This window comes from Pelophylax lessonae, assembly GCF_965119305.1.
Source record: "Pelophylax lessonae genome assembly, chromosome: 3".
In the NCBI taxonomy this organism is placed as follows: Eukaryota; Metazoa; Chordata; class Amphibia; order Anura; family Ranidae; genus Pelophylax; species Pelophylax lessonae.
Genome location: NC_138770.1, coordinates 471,082,692 through 471,107,034, shown reverse-complemented (window position 1 = coordinate 471,107,034; position 24,343 = coordinate 471,082,692). Strand labels below are relative to the sequence as shown.

Here is a 24,343-nt window from a genome sequence, read left to right as displayed (position 1 = left end):
GCCAGTACAGTGCCCTGCCCCTACCCCAGGAGGTGGACCTGACCACCCACACAACCCAAGCATATGTGGAGAGGGGGGTAGGATAGGGGATAGATGAAAGGGAGGTGCCTGATGGAAAGGAGGGGAACCCTAGGGTCCAACCATCCAAAGGAGGGGCCCAAGTCCACCCCAAAACCCTCCAGGGGGAGAGGGGGGCATCTACTCACTATACCAGGAACCGGGTGGGCACTGCTCCAAACAGAACCCCTCCCCATCAAAATGGAGGAGCGCTGCATCTCGGGCCATGACCCGATCGTATGCGACCTCGCGATGCGTTTAACTCACAGACCAGCCCCCCATCCAGTGGGGCTATGTCGCGGCCGACCTAGCGCGGAGCTGAGGTCTGCGTGCGCTCACTGGCCAGACTGGGGTAACCACTGTATCTAGATTATCCATCCTGCCCAGTCCGGCAGTTGATTGTAGATCTCACAGAAAAAACCAGGAGAAAAAAAGTTCTATCTAAAAAGAAAACATTTGCCAGGACCAGAGATCCCAGCAAGGAACTAGTTCCTTACTCCTGGTTAGGCAGAAAAAAAAACGACCTAAAGTACCAAACCTACCTAAAGTACCTATAGCAGAGAGAGAGTGTATACCCCCTGGCACTGCCCATAGGCGTAGCCTGATTCTTTTTCTGCCTAGTGTCCTACTCCTGTAGGGGGCAATATAATTGAGGCTGCTCTATTGGCACTTTTCCACTGCAAGTACCGGCTCGGCTCCACTCGGCCCTGCTTGGCTCTGTTTGGTTTTCCACTGCATGGTACCGCATGGTACAGTGTTGGAACGGTTCAGTACGGTTTGATTTTCCACTAAAGTAAAGTGGGTGGGATAACAACGATTCTCTGACCATTCAGTGGCTAGTAGTGACAAACAGTCAAGGCTGCATGCAAAGGATTGTGGGATATGGTACCGGTACGGCCCTCTTGGAACCACAACTGAAGTGGTACTGTTTATTTTTTTTTTATTTCTTTATTAAAGTTTTACAAATACAAAGGTAAAAATGTGGTACAAATCATTTCCTTTTTCTCATGAAGTAAACATTTTATCCCCTCTAGGACTCCCCTACCCCCACCCCCCCACCCAAATCCCCCTACCCCATTTCCTTCTCTATCTTGTATCTAACGACCATTTCAACTTTCTTTAAACTTTTGCCATGTCTCCCAAATTTCAATCCTGTTCTCGTATCGTTCTTCTCCCCACACTTTTAAATATTCTAGCTTTCTAGTTTTTTCTACTCGCATAAGCCATTCTTTATGTGATGGAGGTTCTATCTCATTCCAATTTCTGGGGATTAAACTTTTTGCTGCGTTTAAGAGATGTGGAATCAGTGATTTTTTATATTGTTTTATTGATAGTTGAGTCCCATGGAATAGGCAGACCCAGGGATCTTCCATTATTTCTATATTGGTAATTTTTTTAATTGTAGCTAATACATCCTGCCAATATTTTCTAATTTTTGGGCATTTCCACCAGATGTGAGTCATTGTACCGATTTCTTGACAGCCCCTCCAGCAATTTTTTGAATTCTCCCCGTGGTAATTCCCAACTTTGTCTGGTGTATTATACCATCGGGAGACCAGTTTATAATTAGTTTCTGCCGCACTCATGTCTATGGCGGAGCTGTGGATCAGTTTCAGACTTTTTTCCCATTGGAACCCTTGGCTATGTGCACCCAGTTCTTTTTCCCACTTTTCTGCGAATGGAGGTACCGCCAGCCTCTCCCCCTCATTAAGAATTTTATAAATATTAGAGACGTTGTTACGCATTTTCTCCGATATACATATCTGCTCCATCGGCAATAATTCTTTTATCCCTCTAATCGGCTGAGGAAGGGAGTCCACGAAGTGTTTTAGCTGGCGGTATCTCCATTCGGTGAGGTTCCAGTCTCCCCTCTTTTTCAAATCTATAAACGTATTTATTTTTCCCTGTGTCATAATGTCCTTTAACCTTACGTCCCCTTCTCCCATCCATTTTCCATATTCCTTTCCCTCCCCTGGTGAGAAATATTTTGTGTCTTTCAGTGGTATTAGTGGTGAGTTGTATTTCCATTTTTGACTAGTGTTTATTGTGTCCCATATTTTCAGTGCCTGTCGTGTGATTATATGTGTATTGTTGTTTAGCTTTCTATATTTTGGTGGAATCCAAATCATTTTACCTAAATCTGTGTCACTCATTATGTTTTCCATTTTCACCCATTTTTTTCCACTTTCTTTTTTTCCCCATTCCAACACCCGTGTAAGAATTGATGCCTGGTAATATTTTTTAAGATCCGGTAGTGCTAAGCCCCCTTCTTCTTTACTTTTACTCAATGTTGTGTACTTTATTCTTGGTTTTTTTTTTTTCCATACAAACTTGGTTATTAGTGCTTTTAATGTTTTGAAAAATGCCTGAGGAATCTGTATTGGTAACATCTGGAATTTGTATGTTATTTTGGGAAGGATTACCATCTTTATAATGTTAACTCTTCCTATCCATGATATAGCTCTCAGTATTAGACTATTTATTTCTGTTTTAATTTCATTTAGTAAGGGCAAAAAATTTATTTTATATAGCTTTTCTGGGTGGGGGGTTAGTTTAACTCCTAGATATTTTAGTTCACCTTTTCTCCACAGAAAAGGGAATTCTTTTTCCATCCTATTCCTTTCCTGTTTGTCCATCTTTATACTTAATATCTCTGATTTTGTTTGGTTGATTTTAAAATTAGAGAGTTCTCCATAGTGTTTCAAATTCTTTATTAAATTTGGCAAGGTTATTCTGGGGTTGGAGACGTAGAACAGGAGGTCGTCTGCAAAAGCCGCGACCTTATGTTCCACCTCTCCCACTTTTATCCCTTTGATATCAGTACATCCTCTTATAGTGGCTAATAGTGGTTCCAATGAGATCACAAACAGCATTGGAGACAGGGGACATCCCTGTCTCGTTCCGTTGTGCATCTCAAAAGGTTCCGATAGTATCCCATTTACTTTTATTCTTGCAGAGGGTTGGTTATATAATATCTTTATCCATGCCATCATCCTCGGTCCCAGTCCTAATTCCTCTAATGTTCTCATTAAGAACTCCCAATTGACCCGATCGAATGCTTTCTCAGCATCAATCGACAGGATCATATTTGGGGTCTTATTTTTAAGCATTTGTTTTGTCAGGAGAATTGTTCTGATGCTGTTGTCCTTGCCTTGTCTTCCGGGTATAAAGCCTACCTGGTCGCTATGAATCCATTCATTCATTAGGCTTTTCATTCTTGTAGCTAATATTTTTGTAAATAATTTGGTATCTACGTTTAGAAGAGATATCGGTCTATAACTAGAACATAGCGTTTGGTCTTTATCTTCTTTTAAAATGACTGTAATAGATGCTAGGAGGGCTTCCTTACTCATATTAAATTTAGTCCCTAAACCATTCATATACTTTTCAAGCCTTGGGACAAGTAGGTCTTTAAATTGTTTATAGTACCCGATGGTATATCCATCTGGTCCAGGACTTTTACCCGTAGGCGTTTCTTTTATTGCTCTGAGTATCTCCGCATTTGTAATTGGAGCCTCTAGTGATTTTAGTTTTTCCTCATCTATTTTTTGCATTTTTGCGTTTTCTAGGTATATTTTAATCTTCTCTTCTCTATTCCCTCTATCGTCTTGCTTCCCTTCTCCTTTTACCGCATAGAGGTTGCTATAGTATTTTTGGAACTCCCGAGCTATTTCAGTAACTGAATGGACTAATTCCCCTTCTTTATTTTTGATCTTATCTATATAATTTCTTGCTTTTTTTTTCTTAGTAATTCTTGCCAAATTTTTTCCAATTTTATTTCCCTCCACATATTTCTCTCTGGTCACCCTATTAAAGTCTTGTCTAATTTCCTGTTCTAATAGTTCTTTTAATTCTTCTTTTTTACCCTCCAACAGGGTGTTGGACTCCTCTTTATTTTTTATTATTTTTTTTTGTTTTTGTTCCAGATCATATACCTCTCTCATCAGTCTATCTTTATTTTGAGTTCTTTCTCTCTTCCTTTGCACTCCCTTAGCTATTAGTATCCCCCGCATATAGGCTTTTTGTGCCTCCCATATGATGTTCTTAGGAGTCTCATCTATATCATTATTTTGGAAGTAGAATTCCAATTCTTTCTCAATTTCTTTCCCCCACATTTTATCCTTGATTAAATCTTCATTGATTTTCCATACATTCATTTTGGGTTGTTTTTTGCCCATTCTTATTTTTAGTGTAATGGGGGAGTGATCTGACCATGTTCTGATCCCAACCTTCGCCTCTATTACTTTATCAATCCATCTATGTTCCACCAAGAAGTAATCGATTCTTGAGTATGTCCCATGTATATTTGAGTAATAAGTGTAGTCTCTTTCTTTTGGGTGTAAGATTCTCCATATATCTGCTAATTGATTTTGAAATAATTTTTTCGTGATCTCTTTATTCTGATGGATCGATATTCTTTGGTGCCTTGCTGTATTATCAATCTTTGGATCTAAGCTCAGGTTGAGATCTCCTGCCATGATCACTCCTCCTTTCCTAAAGTTTGTCAATTTCCCCAGGATTTTACCTAGAAAGGGTACTTGTCCCTCGTTTGGACTATATAGGTTGGCTAGAGTAACATCTTCTTCGTTTAATTTTCCTTTCAGGAAGAGGAACCTTCCCTCCGGGTCCACCAGCCTTTCCTCCAGTATGAATCTTGTCCCTCTAGCAAAGCCAATTGCTACTCCCCTAGATTTTTTCTTAGATGAATCTGCGTAGTACCATATTGGGTGTTTTTGTGAGTAGAATCTAATGTTTGTATCATGTGTAATATGAGTCTCTTGTAAGAATATGACGTCTGCATTCAGATAATTAATTTCTCTCATAATTCTCTGTCTCTTCACCGGTGAATTCATTCCCCGTATGTTATATGATATAATATTTACCTCATCCATCCCTTTATCATGTTTTTCCTATTTTCCCAAATTTTTGGTTCTATACCTTCACATCTGGATTTATAAGGCTGGTGTTCTCGAGAGTTCGGGCTCTCCTTCTTATATGTGGGTTTATGTTTTCTATATGAGCTAGGGATACATGGCATATTCAAACAATCTATTTTTGTGTCGTCCTTTTCTTTTTCCCTATTTCTAAACCCCCCCCTTCCCTCTCCCACCCGCCCATTCCCCCCTCCTCCCTCCCCCCTCCCCCCTGGCCGTCTTCGCCTCCATGGGTACCTAGTTTCTCCTTGCCTCCTGACTAGGTTAGTCGATTTATCTCTCCTCCCCTTCCATCGACATTTCCCCGGGGTTGAGCTCGGCTCGTGCTCGCCATCACTTCCTCTCCCTACTATTTTGGGATTTGAGGATAAAGTACACCCCAGTGCCCCCATGGGGCCGCCCTCTTGAAACTCTTTTATAATGCCCCTTATCCACCTCCTTACCTCCTATCCTCTCAAAACCCCTCCTTCCTTCTCCCATTTTCCCCGTACCCTCCCCGTTACTCAAAACAGTTTTTAACTTTTCCCTTTGCTCTTCTTTTTCTTCTTAATCTCTTCTTGCCACTCGTTTTCGTCTTCTGAGTCCTCATCTAGGGACTCTTGAAGAGTCCATCCTGGAATCTCCATTACTGGTACTTTCAAAATTTCACAAAAGGTCAAGGTCTCTTCTGGAAACCTTAGCAGGGCCGTTTTTCCATCTTTCCTTGCTCCTAGGCCTGGCGGGTGGCTCCAGAAATATTGTATATTTTGCTTCCTCAAAATATCTACCACTGGTTTCAAAACACGTTTTCTATTGATTGTATCCTGAGATAAATCCGGGAAAATCTGTATATCTGCATCTTCATATCTCATTATTGGTCTGTCTCTCATCTTCTCCCAGATTTTAGCTCTTACATCGTATTTATGAAATCTCGCTAATACATCTCTTGGTTTATCTTTTGGAGCGTTCTGAGGTTTTCGTATTCTGTGGACTCTTTCAAATTCTATTTTGTCAGCCATTTCCTTTCCTAGGAGGGGATTAAAGATGATTTCAAGCATTTCTTCTAGTTTTTCCTCTCTGCCCTTTTCCGGTAGGCCCCTAATCCGCAAGTTTTTCTTTCTATTTCTATTTTCTTGGTCTTCCATCTTATAAGCCATGTTCCTCTGTTCAAGCTGCGTTCTTTTCATTTGATCTTTTAAATTTTTTAACTTCCTCCCCTGGGAGTTTATTTTCGTTTCTATTTCTTCCACTCTAGCCAGAGTATGTCCTAAATCCCTATATAGGTTAGCCATTTCCGATTTGATTGATTTTTCCAAATTTGTGAACATTTCTATCATTTCAGATTTTGTCGGTGGCTGATCTTTTCTCCTCTGTTCTTCTTCCTTTCCTGATACATAGTCTCCCATAATTTGTGTACTTTCCCTAGAAGAGTCCAAGGTCTCCTCTCCCGGCAGCTCCGAGTTTTTTGTGCCTTTTGTCTTTGTTTTCCCCTCATTATTTTGTTTTGATTTTACAGCTGGTTGACAGTCCGCTGCTTCACTTTGTCCCTTCCCATCCTGAGTCATATACTTTCTGATGGTTCCGGGGCTAGCTGTTATTTTTGCGGGTTTCTCCGCCCCATCTTTTGTCTGTTTATTCTTAATTTTTGACATATTTCTACTTTTTAGGCTCTGTTTGAGGTCTAGAGCTGGGGGGCTAAAGAGTTCAGTATAGTTCGCCAGCTGTCTACCTGACCAAACAGTGGTCAGATATAATATTTCAGGGGTGGGCCCGGCGTATTTTTTAGGGGGTGTGCTGCTTTAAGATGGGAGGGTATGATTATCCAGTATTTCCAACTTCTCCTAACCAATAATCTCCAGTAGAGCTACCTCTGGCCTTTTTATCTATATTGTTTTTTTTTTTTTTTTTTTTTTTTTTTTTTTTTCCCTTGAAGACACGAGTTGGATAGTAATTTTAGTTTACTTTATTCTCATACAGTCTTTCCCTCGTTCAGTTATAGAATGAAGTAAAGGCCAATGGAGGCCCCTGTAAGATACCGTTAGACTTCTACACCATATATATATATAATATTTATCTCCAGTGAGAAAAGGCCTTTTGGGGGGTCCCAAGGGGTTCCTTCATGTAATTATCTCCTATTCAACATACGGTTCGGAGAGACTTGGGAGGTTTAGGGTTTTTTTTTTTTTTATATCATTCCGTCCCTTTAAACCAAGTGCTCATTGAACATTTTCCAACACGCTAACAGGGTTCTTATTTCCAAGCCCTTCTCCCTCCTCCTGAGGGGGCCTTAGTATACCCGGCGTATCCAGGGGTGTCAGCAGTAATTCTATTGCAGTTCAAGGTAGTCTGTCAGTATCTTATTTCACCCGAGGTATACCTTGGCACTTGTCCCAGTCTATAGATCTTATAACATATATCATGTATCATATATGAAAGGAAAGGAATTTGGGGGTTTTCACCCTCTCACCACTCCTCCAGGTCTCGATCTCAGCCTCATGTAGTGTGTGGTTTGTGGCTCCTTAGCTACATGCTTTGTCGGGTATCCGGCTGCCTCTGCGTCCTCCTTCGAGCGTTGATTCCCTCCTTACTCGAGTGCTGGGAACCCTCTCTTTCCCCAGAGCCGTTTCCAGGTCTGGTGAGCTGCCCCCTCAGTGGCGGACCGAGTGCGGGACCTCGTGGGGGATCTCTCTGTGCCGGCTGGACGCGTGCGGATGGTCTAGGCAGGCGGCTCGGGCTTGCTGCTTCCTCGCTGCTGCACCCTGGTGGCTACACGGGATCTACATCCCCGGAGCTGTCCCTCCGTCCCTCGGAGACTGCTCAACGGAGGCACCTGCTTCTCAGCAGGGATCAACCGATCCACCGGGTCCTTCGGCTGCGTTACTGGAGATCAGGTAGAGGGATATTTGGTCCGCTTTAGTTCTCCATGTGTGCGGGGTGGACTGAGGCGTTCAGTAGCATGTCTCGGGCGGCTCCCAGGTCTGCACTAGCGTGCACTCAGCTCTGGCGCCATGACCCGGCTCCTCCCCCCTGCGTTCTGAGGCTGATCTGGTGAAAGACCTTCTACGAGTGGTACTGTTTAAGCGAGCCGTACCGTTCGGTTCCATGTAGTGGAAAAGCGTCGCCGTACCGTACCGAACAGTTCCAACACCGTACCATGCGGTACCATGCAGTGGAAAAACGCCATATGTAAAACTATTGCAGAGCAATAAGGTAATTTAAAATACGATAACTTTAAACTTTTTGAAGATTGTGTCTATAGTGCAGTACAAGAAATGTGCTATCTTTCATTATAATTAGTAGATGTACACCCTAGTTGGGGACTGCGTACATGTTCTACTTAGCAAAGGAATGTGATGGGGATTACAACAATTGAAATATTACACTGAGTTAAATGTTAACATGTGTAAGATTTAGTAAAGAAGAGCCTAGTATGGATGAGGACTCGGCGGCGGCCACCCGCTCCTTAACAAACAGGTTGTTTACTGGTCATTAGCAATGCCGGCAGCTGCCGGTTCCTTAAATATCGCATGCCGGGACCACTAAGTTACTGCATGCAATTTTTTTTGTTTTTGTGAGTTGACTTCACTGTTTTATGCGGTATTTACCGATCGTTTATTCTTTATGTGGTAAGCACCGCATAAAGCAGTAGTGACTTGACATTTTCAGGATTCAGTAATTGAGAAAACACAGAAATACTGCATGTGATCTGGTTCTGTGAATGAAGCCCTATCTTCTTTAGACATAATGGACCTGATATAGAATATTTTTTGGATAAGATACTGAAAGAGTGTATCAATGTGCTTTAATGAAATATTAAAGTTCATGGTATATTTCAGCTAGTGCCCATTCTACAATGGAATGTGGCTCTTGCAATGACATTAACGAGTCATACTAACACACCTCATTCATACATCCTTGACACTTGGCAGTTGGATTTTTGCATATAGACTACAGACACATTGATAGGTGTTTACATATTAAACACACCTCAGTCATTCATCTTGGACACTTAACAAGTTAGGCTTCGCATACAGATTACAGACAACACCTGAACACATTGACAGTTGCTTACATATTAACACATCAGACAGCTGAACAGAGACGGAGCGGCTTTTCCACAAACGCAATTTCAGACACGAGACACCCCACATGTACAGAAATGTATAGGGAAAACAAAAGCCTTTTCATGTATTGTTTTAGTAGAGATATATTCTATTGTTAAACTGACCCATGGACTGTACACTAGTTTGAACTGGTTTTTGCCGCTCAAATTTCCCATAAATATGTGAGCTGAACTGAAATAAATCAGATGTACCTGCATTCAGCTTAAGTGCTATGTGTCGTTGCATCTCCTGGCCAGCGAGAGAAAATTCACTACACTGGGGAGTTAGAACTGAAGGGTCTTAGGTCCGGGACCTAAATACAAAATCATCTTGCAATTGCCTCCTGACGTAAATGAGCTAACAGATACCCTGTAACATTTGTCAAGTAATAGCATTTTGTCTCTTCTTTGATTGCTATAAATAAAATTATCATGTAGTACAAAAAATATAAAATAAATACTATATAATACTTACGATACCATGAAGCTGATTTGTGTTTTCAGAATTAGATGGGTGAGGAGTGTTCTCCATCTTCTGTGCTAAATGCCGGGACCCATAGAGGGAATCAAATGGAGACCATTGACGAAACGCTTCCTCACCATCAAAAAATATTAGTTGAAGGGAAAGGTCTGGCTTTTTACTGGAATTTCTTTGCTGTGAATAAAAAAAAATGACTGACTTAATATACAAAGTAAGATATGTAAAACAGAGCTATAACCACTTGCCGACCAGCCACCGCACTTTTACTGTGGCAGGTCGGCTCTATTGCGCGAAACGACGTACCTGTATGACGTTTCCTGCAAAAGCCAGCTGATTTGCCACAGGGGGAGCCAGTCAGCGGGTCCGGCAGACGTGATGTCTGCCGGCCACCTGCGATCGCTCCCCATAGAGAGAGAACGGCAGTCTGCCTATGTAAACAAAGCAGACTGCCGTTCTGTCACAGATGAACACAGGGATCCTGTGTTCCTGCTATTCAGGAACACAAACCTCTATCTTCATCTACTTAGTTCATCCCCCACACAGTTAGAAAGCATCCTTTAGGGACACACTTAACCCTTTGATCGCCCCTGGCATTAATCCCTTCTCTGCCAGTGTCATTAGTACAGTAACAGTGCATATTTTTAGGACTGATTACTGTAGTAATGTCACTGGTCCACTCAAAAGTGTCAAAAATGTCAGTCAGGTGTCCGTTCTGTCCGCCGCAATGTCACAGTCCCGCTAAAAATCGCTGATCGCCACCATTACTAGTAAAAAATTTGCCAGGACCAGAGATCCAAGCAAGGAACTAGGTCCTTACTCCTGACTAGGCAGAAAAAAAACCTATAGCAGGGAGAGGGAGTATACCCCCTGGGACTACCCATAGGCGTAGCCAGTTTTTTTTTTTCTGCCTAGTGTCCTACTCCTATAGGGGGCAGTATAAATCAATGGTTATGAAGATCAAGAGCTGTGTCCCTCAATGAACGCAAGAGAAAGTAGGGTTTCAATCATAGGCAACAAACCCTATGGATAGATATTGACAGCATGAGGAAGTTAGCTACACCCCACAAAGCGCCAGAACAGCTCTAATGGAAGATATGTCATCCTCCACTATTCCTGGAGCCTTTTCACAGGGAGCCCATGAAACCTACACAATACAGAAAGTGGAGGAGATAAACAAAAGGTGGAATATTGCTCTTTACGACAGAAGATCTCATCTAAGAGAAAGGTCTTCAATTCGATAACCTGGTACCAAAGACAGGAACCAACGCCTGTTTGGCCAATAGGGAATTACTGAAAACATTACCACGGTCTTAGCAACAGACCCCCCAAAAAAGACTGTATATAGATCGAACTAGAAAGCATATGACTTGTGAGACCTTTCCTGATCTGACACGGCATCCGCACACAGGGTTTGGCCCAGGCCCCTAGGCAAAAGCTTTCCAGCTTCTAACAGGAAGAAGATGGTACCAGATATAACTCTGAAATCTCGTCCAGAGATAAAATCCACTTGGAGGGGCCTGTATGTAGGAACCGCTGATTGTCCAAGTGGGTCATAGAATATGTATTCTTCCCAGAAATTCTATGTAGATTTAAAAGAGATAAGGAATATTCTACTCCATCCAGATCACAGTCATCTCTACCTCTTCTCAGTGGACTGACCCTGCAGGTTCTGACCTGCCCCCTGATGTAGGACATCACTGTGAAGTTATTCAGCCTCACTGGAGACTAAAAAGCCTGCTGTCAGGTGACAAAAGGTGAAGGGAGAATGAAAGAGCTGGCCACAAAACCAGAGTGTTCAAAATAACCTGACAGGGGAGTTCCACTGGCAATAACTCAGCAGCACAGAAGATGTATTACTGTGCCAGCACCCACGGCATCATCTGCCTGTTTGCAAGACATGATCAACATTGGAGAAAAAAAAAGAAAACCCTTTCAGGACAGGTGGCCTGAAGCATTGAGCACACCTCAATATACGGATGGGAAAGACCATGGTCCTGATCATCCGGTATTGAGACACTGACAGGTGAAGAGAGGAAAGTCAGGAATACCCAGCATCCTACCACCAGTATGCTCTAGTGGCAAAAACTATGTATTCTAAACCATGATGGATTAAGCTCCCAGATACACAAGGATTTGCATAGGAGTCAAAAGACCCCTTTTCAAAGACTAGCCAGCCAATCTCTTGTAGGGTTCTGAGAACTCCCTCTGAAGACTTGACAGGAATTCCTGTCTGGAGAAGGAGTGGTTTGAGAATCCACCCAGCAGACATATATGCTATATGATGTCCTAATCCATGTAGAAACAGAGGTATGTCAGAAGACAGCTCTGGGAATTGGAAATAGGCATCCCTCTGAGCAACAATAGTACTCCGCTTAAAATCACATCTGCTGGAATTGGAATTGCCGTCCCTAGAGATGGTAAGAACCACGTTGGCTAGCAGAACTTGCTTATTGTTACTGGAGCAAAGAATTCCTCCGGGCACAGTCAGAGGCTTGAAGGTGGCTGATTGGCCAACATTGCCTGAAGTGCTTGACCTGAAGGTCCAACCGTCCAAGACCAAAGCTGTATCTTCCCATCAGAAGAGGAGCAACCAGGTAGCCATAAGATACGTATGGGTGGAGCAAATATGAAAAAGGCCTGTAAGCAACCTCTCCCCCAGAAGTGGAGCTCTTTGCTGACTACTTGAGAACTCTTTCTCTCTTCAATTCCTTCTGGACTCCAGACCGGAACTACAGGAGCAAACATTTTGGAGTTAGACACTCACTCTTGAACTGCAGTCGTCTTTCATTGAGCAGACAGGTACCTTGAGGGAAGGAGGCCAAACTAAACACAGTTCTTAGCTGTCAAATGAGGCTAGCCCTTGAAGGGGACTGTTTCGACTCCCACAATGAAGACAAGATTGTCCTACTTGTATAATTATTCCCAGCTATTTGCTATCAAATGAAGCTAGCCCTTAAAGGGGACTTCTAGACTCTTACAATGCAGACAAGATTGTCCCACTTGAAGAATCATTCCCGCTTATTTGATATCAAATAAAGCTAGCCCTTTAGACTCTCACAATGCAGAAAAGAATATTCTACTTGTAGAATCATCTCCAGCTATTTGCTATCAAGATAAAGCTAGCCCTTGAAGGGGCAGAATAAACTCTTGCCATGCAGACCAGATTGTTCCACTTGTCAGAATTATTATTTAGGATAGAATATTCTTCACCCCAACTTCCAGTGCATTGGTAGAGAGGCAATGGTGAAGGCAGGCTCCCAGGCTGCAACTGCAGACAGATATACCCCTTAGGGAAAAGTCCAATACAAGGCAATCACCAGAAAATGCTACAACCCCCCCCCCCCCCAGGACACACCCAATCATCCTGATCGAGTATACCCCTGAAGGGCACAGCATCCTCCAATGACAACTCCATATATGAAGGTTAGCTGAAGAAGGCCACATCAACCAAACAGGTGACTCATTATGCTGGAAAACCTCTTCCCCAAAAGTGCCTTAATCTGACATCCTGCAGTCCAGTTAGAAATGTCCTGGTTGGGGTTTGAACTTGAGCAACCCAGTACTGCAAGGTGCTGACCACGAAGACATTCTGCCGCTCTGTCCTGTTCAATTTACATCCCTCTTGAAGAATGATCTTCTAGCCTAAACATAATAGGAAAAAAGGCAATGCACTCCTTGGATGTGCTAAATACTTGCATTGCAGGTACCTCCGTCATTTTAGGCATCCCAGCAGCCTACGAAAGGACGTACCAAAATACCAAAAAACCTGCTCAAAGATCTTCCTCAGCTGTATATTCCTTTTAGGAATTGTTTGACGAGAGTTAAATTGGCCAATTGACTGGTCCTGCAAGGAAAATCTTGACGTTGTCTAAGTAGAGAATCCTTGCACAGGAGTGTCTTGACTACCCGTGGCAACCTGATGGTTGTTTTCATCTTGCAACCTGGATGCCTGAACAAGGCAGGAAATTCATACAGGATTTTACCAGCCAAGGCATGAGCAGCAAAGGCCCAGTTTACAGCGTGCATAATACATGTAGATCTTGAGATGCTTAAAAGCAAGTGTCCATTGGTAAGCTTTTCATGCACTAACTTTAAGAGACCTGCAGAAGGGCTGACAATCCAGGAACAGTATCAGTATGGAATGCACTGCCCCCTCCAGCTATAACCTGCATAGAGCAGACAAGGCAAAGAGGTATAAGGCTGCAGAGGACTTGTTGCAGAAATAAAAAAATTCCAGTAGGTTTAAGAGAGAACTCCACACTTTTAGGAAAAATTGAATTTTTTACTTACCGTAAAACCCATTTCTCTGAGTCCACCGACGGACATAGCTGCTGCTTTAAATCATAGACGGATGGGTAATAAGCTCCTCCCACTAGGAGTGACCAGGTAGAGCCAAAGGCTTTGACACGCCCATGGGGGTGGGGTCCCTGGGTTATTACCCCTGGCCTCACCGTTGCATCTTCAGTTTAGTTGCAAGCAGTGAATAATAACCAAAACCCAACTGTGACGGATCCCCCCCCCCTCCTGTTTCTGTGTCTAATTGTGTGGATTCATGACACAGACACTGGTCTGGACTGGAGACATCTCTCCGCAGGGGGTGTGTATTAAGACTGCCTGTTTCAATGTACAAATGTTCCGTTCACATTGGCTGGTCCTTGTCCCCTTCCCCCTCCCTTTGGCAAGGCTAAGGGGAGTTTCCCTAACTGTGTCGTAAAACTGTATGTCTTGGAATTTAATAAACAGTTCTTGCTTAGACTCACAGCATAGAGTGTCATCTCATGTTTGTGGGAGAAGGCTATACCAGCTCTATCTCCCTTCTGCTTGGATCGCTAAATCCCTAGCTCTGGTAAGAGCAGTTCCTGCTTCACTCTAAAGCATCCCTCACACTAGGGAGGAAGAGAACATCTCTGGCGGCGAAACCCCTCTTTCCATCAGGGCGTCCGCTACACCAACTCTTCAGAGAAAAGAGGGGTGAGAGCTACGTCCGTCGATGGACGTAGCTGCTATTTTAAATCATAGACGGATGGGACGTCCAAATGCAGTAGCCACTGAGGGGTGGGGAAAGGACAAACTTAAAAGAATGCAATTCCCACGGCTAACATAGCTAACTATATAACATGGAGCCCAACAAGCAACAACTGGGCCTCAATTGTAGCAAAACCATAAAGGAGAAGGAAAAGTAGACTGCCCCTTAAATGGCAGCCTGCAAAACCTTGTGCCCAAAGGACGCATCCGAGGATGCTAACACATCCACTCTGTAAAACTTGGTGAACGTATGTACAGACGACCAAGTGGCCGCCTTGCAAACCTGCATCACTGACGCCTGATGGCGGAAAGCTCAAGAGGCACTCAACGCCCATGTAGAGTGAGCCGTGACAGGTAAAGGAGGAACCTTGCCCTTAAGAGAATACGCCTTCACCACCGTCTGTCTGATCCATCGATTGATGGTTGCCGCAGACGCAGCCTGACCCTTACAGGGTCCATCCATATTCACAAACAGAGAGTCCGACTTACGAAAGGACTCAGTAGTCTCCATATACCCTTGTATTGCCCGAACCACATCCAAGCAATGAAAGGCAATTTCCTTAGGATGTGAAGGTTTCAGACAGAGTGACGGAAGCACAATTTTTTTTGTTCAGATGGAAGTCTGAAACCACCTTAGGAAGAAATGACGGATTAGGCCGTAACACTACGTTATCCCTGTGCATTACCAGATAAGGACAGCGTCAAGATAGCGCCACTAGTTCAGAAACCCTGCGCGCAGAGGTGATAGCCACCAAAAAGGCCACTTTCTGCGACAAGGCGAGCAAGGAAATGTGTCTTATGTTCTCGAAAGGAGATTTCTGAAGAACCGATAGAACCAAATTAAGGTCCCAAGGAGGTAACGGAGACCTCCTGGGGGGAGTCAAATGGTGAACCCCCCGAAGAAAAGCACAAATCAAAGAGTGCGTAGCCAAAGGGCGTTGGAAGTACACAGCCAAGACTAAGATCTGACACTTAAGAGTGGCCAATGCCAAACGTTGGTTAACCCCTTTCTGTAGAAAGGTCAGTATTCTGCTGATAGCAAAGGATCTAGGATGCAGCTTCAGCGATTCGCACCAAGCAATGTACGCTTTCGACGTACGATGATAAATCTTACGAGAAGTGGACTTCCTAGCCTTGAGTAAGGTAGGGATCACAGAATTGGACAGAACCCTGTCCTTTAACACCTTTCTCTCAACAGCCAAGCCATTAAAGCCAGCGGCTGTAAAGCAGGATGGAAGCTCAGACCCTGAGATAGAAGATCTTCCCGCAGAGGAAGTGTCCACGGACCTGTGACTTTCAGCTGAATCACAACGGCGTACCAGGATCTCCGGGGCCAATCGAAAGCCATCAGAATTACCGGAATCCCCTCCAACTCGACCCTGCGTAGCAGGGGAGATAAAAGTTTCAGCTGAGGAAACGCATAAATTAGCCCGTACTGGCTCCAGGGAGCCACCAGGGCGTCTATTGCGTCGGCCAGAGGATCTCTGGACCGAGCCACAAACTTTGAAACTTTCCTGTTTTGTCTGGAGATGAACAGGTCCACATCCGGGGTCCCCCACCGGAGACACAGCTGGTGGAACACCTGTGGATGCAGGGACCACTCTCCCTGATCCAGGGTTTGACAACTCAGGTAGTCCACCTGCCAATTGTCTACACCAGCAATGTACACTGGGGATAGGGCTGGGACGTATCCTGCTGGTCAGCGCAGGATCTCGGCTACCTCCAGAGCCGCCAGGGCACTCCTGGTGCCCCCTTGATGATTGACATATGCCACGGCTGTGAAATTGTCAGACTGGACTTGGACAGAACACCCCTTGAGATTATCCGTCCAGTGGAACAGGCTCAACTTGATTGCTCTCAGTTCCAGAACGTTGATCGGGAGCTTGGACTCTTCCAACGTCCAGGTCCCTTGAACATTCAGGGTGCCCAGCACTCCCCCCAACCAGTCAGACAGGCATCTGTCGTCCCCACCATCCGGAATACTAGAAAGAAGGATTTCCCGTGGAGAAGATTCAGAGAGCTGAGCCACCAATTCAGGAAGTCCTTGGATCCCCGACTCAAACGAATCAGACTGTTCAGGGATAGAGGATCCTTGTCCCATTTGACAAGGATCTCCAGACGCAAAAGTCTCATGTGGGCTTGAGCATATGGTACGACCTTGAAGGAGGACACCATCAGGCCCAGCACCTGCATAGATGACCTGAGAAACACCAGGTCGCAAGCCAGCAGCGACAGAATCTCTTCCCTTAACTTCTGTAACTTCACAGGAGGTAGAAATACCTTTACTGAAGCTGAATCTAGGATCATCCCTATATACTCCAGTCCAGTTGTTGGTACCAGGGCAGATTTCTGAAGGTTGAGATTCCAACCAAACTGCTTCAGAGTGTGAATGGTCACCTCCAAATCCCGTTCCAATGTCACAGACGAGTCCGCTCGGAGAAGAATATTGTCCAGGTACCCCAGAATCGCTATTCCTCTCTGTCGTAGCAGAGCCAGGATAGGGGCTAATACCCTGGTGAAGACCTTGGGAGCAGAGGCGAGACAAAATGGTAACGCCACAAATTGAAAAATGGTCCTTGCCCACCTTGTGACAGCATATCCCGAATTGCTTCCTGCAGCCCCGCAAGGTGAGCTGGGGACAGCTGAAGATTGGAGGAAAAAAATCTGTCTGGCGGACGGGAACGAAACTCTTTCTTGTACCCGGACTGAATTACCTTGTGGACCCACCTGTCATGCAACAGTGAGGTCCAAGGATCTGGGAAGAAACAGAGACCTTTCCCCCACCCCTGAAGTGGGTGGGGGCACCCCGTCAGGCAGAAGGCGTCTGCTTGGAGGTGCTGGGGGCAGAGGATTTCGGCATACCAGCCCACCGTTTTCTGGATCCTTTTACGCCCAAAGTCTGTTTGGTTTTCTGCGACACGTTCGCACAAAAAAAAAAGCTTCTGGGCTATAAAGGAAAGACCTTGCTTACACCAGGGAGACTTACCCTTAGTCGAGTGAGGAAGCAGTGTGCTCTTTCCCCCAGGGATCGTCCTGATCAAGTCATACAAGGAGGAACCAAAAAGGCGATCAACCTGAAAGGGAAGATCTGCCAAAAGCTTCTTAGAAGCCTGGTCGGCCGACAAGGATTTTAGCCAGATCGCACGTCTGATGAGCACACTTACCACTGATGCTCTGGCGGCGAGCGGAAGAACGCCCAAGTTAGCATCGCATACAAATTGCAGAGACTGCGATAATTGGTCAGCGAGTTCCAGGGCAGATGACGATAACAGGGTTACCGTCAGAGCCTCTCTCAGAGCCTTTACCCATTCAAACATAGTCTGAGAGACTAGACTGGTAGTCAGGGCAGGCCTGAGAATAGATCCCGCTACCGTATACAGGTGTCGGGATAAGACCTCAATACATCTGTCAACAGGATCAGGGAGAGATGGGGATTCTGCCACCGGTAAAACCGTGGCCTTGTGAATAACGCATATCTGGGGGTCCACCTGAGGGGGGACTGTCCATTTGCGTAACATCTCTTCCTCAAACGGGTAGCGTCTAGCCAAACATTTGGGAATTGCAAGCGTGCGATTAGGTCGCCGCCATTGTTCCTCCACAAAGGCAGACAAGATTTCAGGTCAAGGGAAAACCTTGGCCGATTTCATTGCCCTGAGGGATCCAAAGGATACCAAGGCTCCTTGCAATTTAGAAATTGCATCCGTGATGTATACAGTGCCTTGCGAAAGTATTTGGCCCCCTTTAACTTTGCGACCTTTTGCCAAATTTCAGGCTTCAAACAAAGATATAAAACTGTAATTTTTTGTGAAGAATCAACAACAAGTGGGAAACAATCATGAAGTGGAACGAAATTTATTGGATATTTCAAACTTTTTTAACAAATAAAAAACTGAAAAATTGGGCGTGCAAAATTATTCAGCCCCCTTAAGTTAATACTTTGTAGCGCCACCTTTTGCTGCGATTACAGCTGTAAGATGCTTGGGGTATGTCTCTATCAGTTTTGCACATCGAGAGACTTAAATTTTTGCCCATTCCTCCTTGCAAAACAGCTCAAGCTCAGTGAGGTTGGATGGAGAGCGTTTGTGAACAGCAGTTTTCAGTTCTTTCCACAGATTCTCGATTGGATTCAGGTCTGGACTTTGACTTGACCATTCTAACACCTGGATATGTTTGTTTATTTGTGAACCATTCAATTGTAGATTTTGCTCTATGTTTAGGATCATTGTCTTGTTGGAAGACAAATCTCCATCCCAGTCTCAGGTCTTTTGCAGACTCCATCAGGTTTTCTTCCAGAATGGTCCTGTATTTGGCTCCATCCATCTTCCCATCAATTTTAACCATCTTCCCTGTCCCTGCTGAAGAAAAGCAGGCCCAAACCATGATGCTGCCACCACCATGTTTGACAGTGGGGATGGTGTGTTAAGGGTGATGAGCTGTGTTGCTTTTATGCCAAAGATAACGTTTTGCATTGTTGCCAAAAAGTTTGATTTTGGTTTCATCTGACCAGAGCACCTTATTCCACATGTTTGGTGTGTCTCCCAGGTGGCTTGTGGCAAACTTTAAACGACACTTTTTATGGATATCTTTAAGAAATGGCTTTCTTCTTGCCACTCTTCCATAAAGGCCAGATTTGTGCAGTATACGACTGATTGTTGTCCTATGGACAGAGTCTCCCACCTCAGCTGTAGATCTCTGCAGTTCATCCAGAGTGATCATGGGCCTCTTGGCTGCATCTCTGATCAGTCTTCTCCTTGTATGAGCTGAAAGTTTAGAGGGACGGCCAGGTCTTCGTAGATTTGCAGTGGTCTGATACTCCTTCCATTTCAATATTATCGCTTGCACAGCGCTCCTTGGGATGTTTAAAGCTTGGGAAATCTTTTTGTATCCAGATCCGGATTTAAACTTCTCCACAACAGTATCTCGGACCTGCCTGGTGTGTTCCTTTTTCTTCATGATGCTCTCTGCGCTTTAAACGGACCTCTGAGACTATCACAGTGCAGGTGCATTTATACGGAGACTTGATTACACACAGGTGGATTCTATTTATCATCATTAGTCATTTAGGTCAACATTGGATCATTCAGAGATCCTCACTGAACTTCTGGAGAGAGTTTGCTGCACTGAAAGTAAAGGGGCTGAAAAATTTTGCACGCCCAATTTTTCAGTTTTTTATTTGTTAACAAAGTCTGAAATATCCAATAAATTTCATTCCACTTCATGATTGTGTCCCACTTGTTGTTGATTCTTCACAAAAAATTACAGTTTTATACCTTTATGTTTGAAGCCTGAAATGTGGCAAAAGGTCGCAAAGTTCAAGGGGGCCGAATACTTTCGCAAGGCACTGTAGGGTGTCCCTCACTGAGGATATCCAAGCATCTACCAGCACCTTTTCCTGTGCCAAGGCGGGTGTGGAAACATCCTCTTTCGCATCTCTCTAGAGAAGAGACGCTTGAGGGGGGGGGGATATGATATCAATTTACAATCCCCTTTTTTATAAATGCCAGTATTCTGTTGGCTTTGCTTGAAGTGGCTTGGCATTGCATGCCACTGCCAAGCCTGTTGTCCACTAGGACCCCCAGGTCCTTTTCCATCTTAGATTCACCCAGAGGTTTCCCCCCTAGTGAGTAGCTTGCTTTCGTGTTTCTGACACCCAAGTGCATTACTTTACATTTTTCAACATTAAACCTCATCTGCCATGTAGTTGCCCACCCCGTTATTTTCTTCAGGTCCGCTTATAAGATTTCCACATCCTACATAGAAGATATTGGCATGCTTAGTTTAGTATCATCCGCAAATACCGAGATTGTGCGAGATATCCCCTCCTCTAGATCATTTATGAATAAATTAAACAAGATTGGTCCCAGGACAGAACCATGGGGGACCCCACTTTCCATACCCGCCCAATCCAAGAACTCCCCATTAATCACCACCCTCTGGACTCTCCCCTGGAGCCAGTTCTCTATCCAGGTACTCACCCTATGGTCCATACCTATATTCCTTAGTTTGTACATGTAAGCGTTTGTGGGGAACGGTGTCAAAGGCCTTTGCAAAGTCCAGATACACCACATCCACAGGCTTACTTTTATCTAGGTGGCAGCTCACTTCATCATAGAAGGTTAATAGATTGGTTTGGCAAGAACGATTTTTCATGAATCCATGCCGATTACTACTAATAATACAGTTTTCATTACTAAAGTCTTGTATATGGTCCCTTAACATCCCCTCCAAAATCTTGCAGACTACTGATGTTAGGCTGACCGGCCTATAGTTACACAGGATATATCTCGGCCCCTTTTTAAATATTGGTACCACGTTGGCTTTTTTCCAATCAGCTGGTGCCATACCCGTCTATAGACTATCCTTAAAGATCAGGAATAACGGTCTGGCAATCACCTGGCTGAGCTCTTTAAGAACCCTCGGGTGCAAGCCATCCGGTCCCGGTGATTTATTTATGTTAAGTTTCTCTAGTTTAATTCTAAGTCTATCTTCTTTTAGCCATGGCGGTACTTCCTGAGGTGTATTATTTAGTTTAGCCTTACAAGCTGGGTTAGTGTAGCCCCCCGATTCTTTTGTGAAGACTGAAGAGAAGAAATTATTTAACACTTCCACCTTTTCTCTGTCCTCTGTGGCCATATTTCCCTTGTCGTCTTTTATGGGGCCAATGTGTTCTGGCCTCGCTTTCTTACTGTTTATATACTTAAGGAATTTCTTGGGGTTCTTTTTACTCTCTTCCGCCATATGTCTCTCGTGTTCTATTTTAGCCGCCTTGATTTCGTCTTTACATATCTTATTACACTCTTTATAATGCTTAAATGCTGCCAATGACCCCTCAGTCTTGTATTTTTGAAGGCCTTTTCTTTAGTATTAATATGCATTTTTATGTTGGAGTTTAGCCACCCAGGGTTTAGTTTTGCTCTTTTAAATTTATTTCCCTTTGGAATGCACTGGCCAATCCCTTTGTTTAGTATGTTCTTGAAGCACTCCCATTTTTCCTCCGTGTTCTTTGTTTCCAGGATTCTATGCCATTTGATATTTTCTAGCAGAGCGCGCAGTTTTGGGAATTTGGCTCTTTTGAAATTCAGTGTCCTTATATTACCCTTGTGCTTCCTATTACTATGATAAATACTGAATCTAATTGACCTATTGTCACTTTTTCCTAAGTTGCCCCGTATTTCTATATCCATGAGAAGGTCTGTATTTTTGGTAATCAGTAGGTCAAATACAGGATTGTTTCTTGTCGGTGCGTTCACCATCTGACCCAAAAAATTGTCCTGCAAAACATTTAGGAACTGCCAAGCCTTGGCTAAATGCACGGTTCCTTCTGCCCAGTCTATATCTGGAAAATTAAAGTCACCCATTATAATGACATTTCCCATCCTTGCTGCCAATTCTATCTGTAAAAGGAGGTCCACCTCCCCCTCCTCCCTCTGGTTGGGGGACCTATAGCATATGCCCAATATTACCTTCCCTATAGTGCCTTCCCTTTTAAAGTTCTACCCATAGGGATTCTGCCTCGTCCATAGCTCCATTATTATTATCATCGCTCATATGTACCTGTACACTGTTCTTAATATACAGACATACTCCTCCCCCTTTTTTACCTTCTCTATCCCTGCCATAAAGGGAATACCCCTGAATGGTCTCCATCCAATCATGAGAGCTGTCGAACCAAGTCTCTGTTATCCCCACAAAATCAAGTCCTCCTCAAACATCAGTAGTCCCAGCTCTCCCATCTTGTTGGCCAGGCTTCTGGCATTGGTAAACAAACCTCGTAATTTTGACCGGTTGCATACTATATCCTCGTTTGATGTTGTTTTTAGGCTGCTCTTGTGATTTTTCCCCATACCCACCTTGGGTTTAGGGGCTCTGAACACTCTACCGCTAATGTCCCCCTTTGTGCCCTCTGAATCTTGCTCCCTGCTGGCTAATTCTACAACTGTACCCTCCCCCCCATCACCCTCCCCGTCTTAGGTCTAGCTTGCTGAAAATAAAAAATACAACCTGAATCGCATGAGGTATCCACCTACCTCTCTCCCGCCAGCCTACTTTTTTCACTTTTTGTCATTTTTTCAATAGTATTCATCTATCATTATTATTTTTCCTTTGTTACATTGTTCATATATTTCAATTTCTATAATCTCTTTTTTTATATTATTTTTATTTTTATCACTATTTTATTGATTGTTTAATTTTTTCATCTTTTATTCCTTTATTTTTTTCAACTTCAGTCTTTATTTCATCCTTTATGATTTTTTTTTTCATATTTTCTTTAATTTATTTCATTTATTTATTATTTTTTATTGCACCTTTTCATCTATTCTTTTACCATTTTTACATGAATTCTCCTTTGGTCTCCCATGGCCATCGGTGTCCCCTTTCAAATTCCCTCTCTCCAGATATATATTATTTTTCTGCTAATCATTATGTATTTAAATTTATATATATATATATATATATATATATATATATATATATATATATATATATAAATTCTTTGCAACCTCTATACATTTGTAAACAATTATTTTGTGACCATTTGTATAACCTGATGGATTTAATGTGATACAATTGTTTCTTGCTAGTACAGGGACGCCTGGTAAATAACACGGGTTTAGACTTGGAAAGCCCCACATTTGCTGGGGCATCTTTGCAGCCATGGGGGACACCCTCTTCACATCCTGTGTCTCTACGTCAACCAGATTACTTCTGGATCAATAGCTCCTCCTCTCTGTGTCGGCGGCGATCCGCTATGTGGATCCGGGGCGGATCCACCGCCGATGCGCGCACAGCTCCAGAGCACACGCGCACCGGCCACAACGGCCTGTCTGATGCTAGGGACTGTGTGGCGTGGTACCGCGCATGCGCGGCCCACATAAACCATAGACACCAAGGGACTCAGGAGAAGACCATTCCCCTCATCGGAGGGCAGAAGTGAGCACCTCCAGGAGTCCTGGGATCTCATACACACCTTCATCCCCATATCCCCCTGAGACAACGGGCACACAAATGTAAGTTATTTTTACCCTATTTTTTTACTGCAGTGACCCCTGGGTCTCAGACTTAGATGCCTGTTTGTCCCCATTTGTTTCTGCAAAGATGGGCAATTTTTACAAACCCCCCCTCCTTTCCTCTGTCTGTAGAAACCTCTGACATATACCCTCTGGGATCTTAACAAGTCACAGCACTCTGCAATCGGAAAAGTGAGTTAATAAGCCTGCCACTTTATTTTGGTCAGTTGGTCCTACCACATACTGGATATATATATATTTTTTCTTTAGAAACAACCTGACCCTGCTTTGTACAATAGAGCCAGATGTACTCTACCCATTTGAGTCCTTGCTGCGGGTTTGCTGAAGTGGAGGGGAGAAGAGATGTTCCCCGTGTAGCTCAGGCTTTCCTGTACTAATCATGCATTGTAAGTCACAACATATATCACTGTTCCCTTCTCACATGGTAGTCATGGAGTAACAGCAACTTTTTTGATAACTAAATATTGTTTTTTTTTAGACTTGGTGATACCCTTGAGAAAGGCACCAGTATAATATAGCCGAAACGCGTTGGAATCCAGATGTTCTTGTCGCATCCAGAGGCTCTCCTAGCATGGGTGATAGAATATTAACATCAGGAATCACCAATTTTCACTATGTCACACCTTCTTCTTCCTTTGTGTTTTTCATTTCTGTGGGCCTCTAGCCCTGTGTATATATGATACTGTGATCCACAATTGGATCAATTTGTCCTTTTTGTAAAACTTGAATAAAGTAT

At 43.7% G+C, this 24,343-nt stretch overlaps 1 protein-coding gene across 2 annotated transcripts in view; it reads right to left on the bottom strand.

The window, feature by feature from the left end:
* Positions 1 to 24,343, bottom strand: part of QPCT (glutaminyl-peptide cyclotransferase) — a 275,144-nt gene that overhangs the window by 160,267 nt on the left and 90,534 nt on the right. For both annotated transcript variants that reach the window (XM_082251215.1, XM_082251216.1), the window contains exon 4: positions 9,548 to 9,727. In XM_082251215.1, the coding sequence (XP_082107341.1) occupies positions 9,548 to 9,727 (180 nt within the window). The remainder of the gene's footprint in view (positions 1 to 9,547; positions 9,728 to 24,343) is intronic.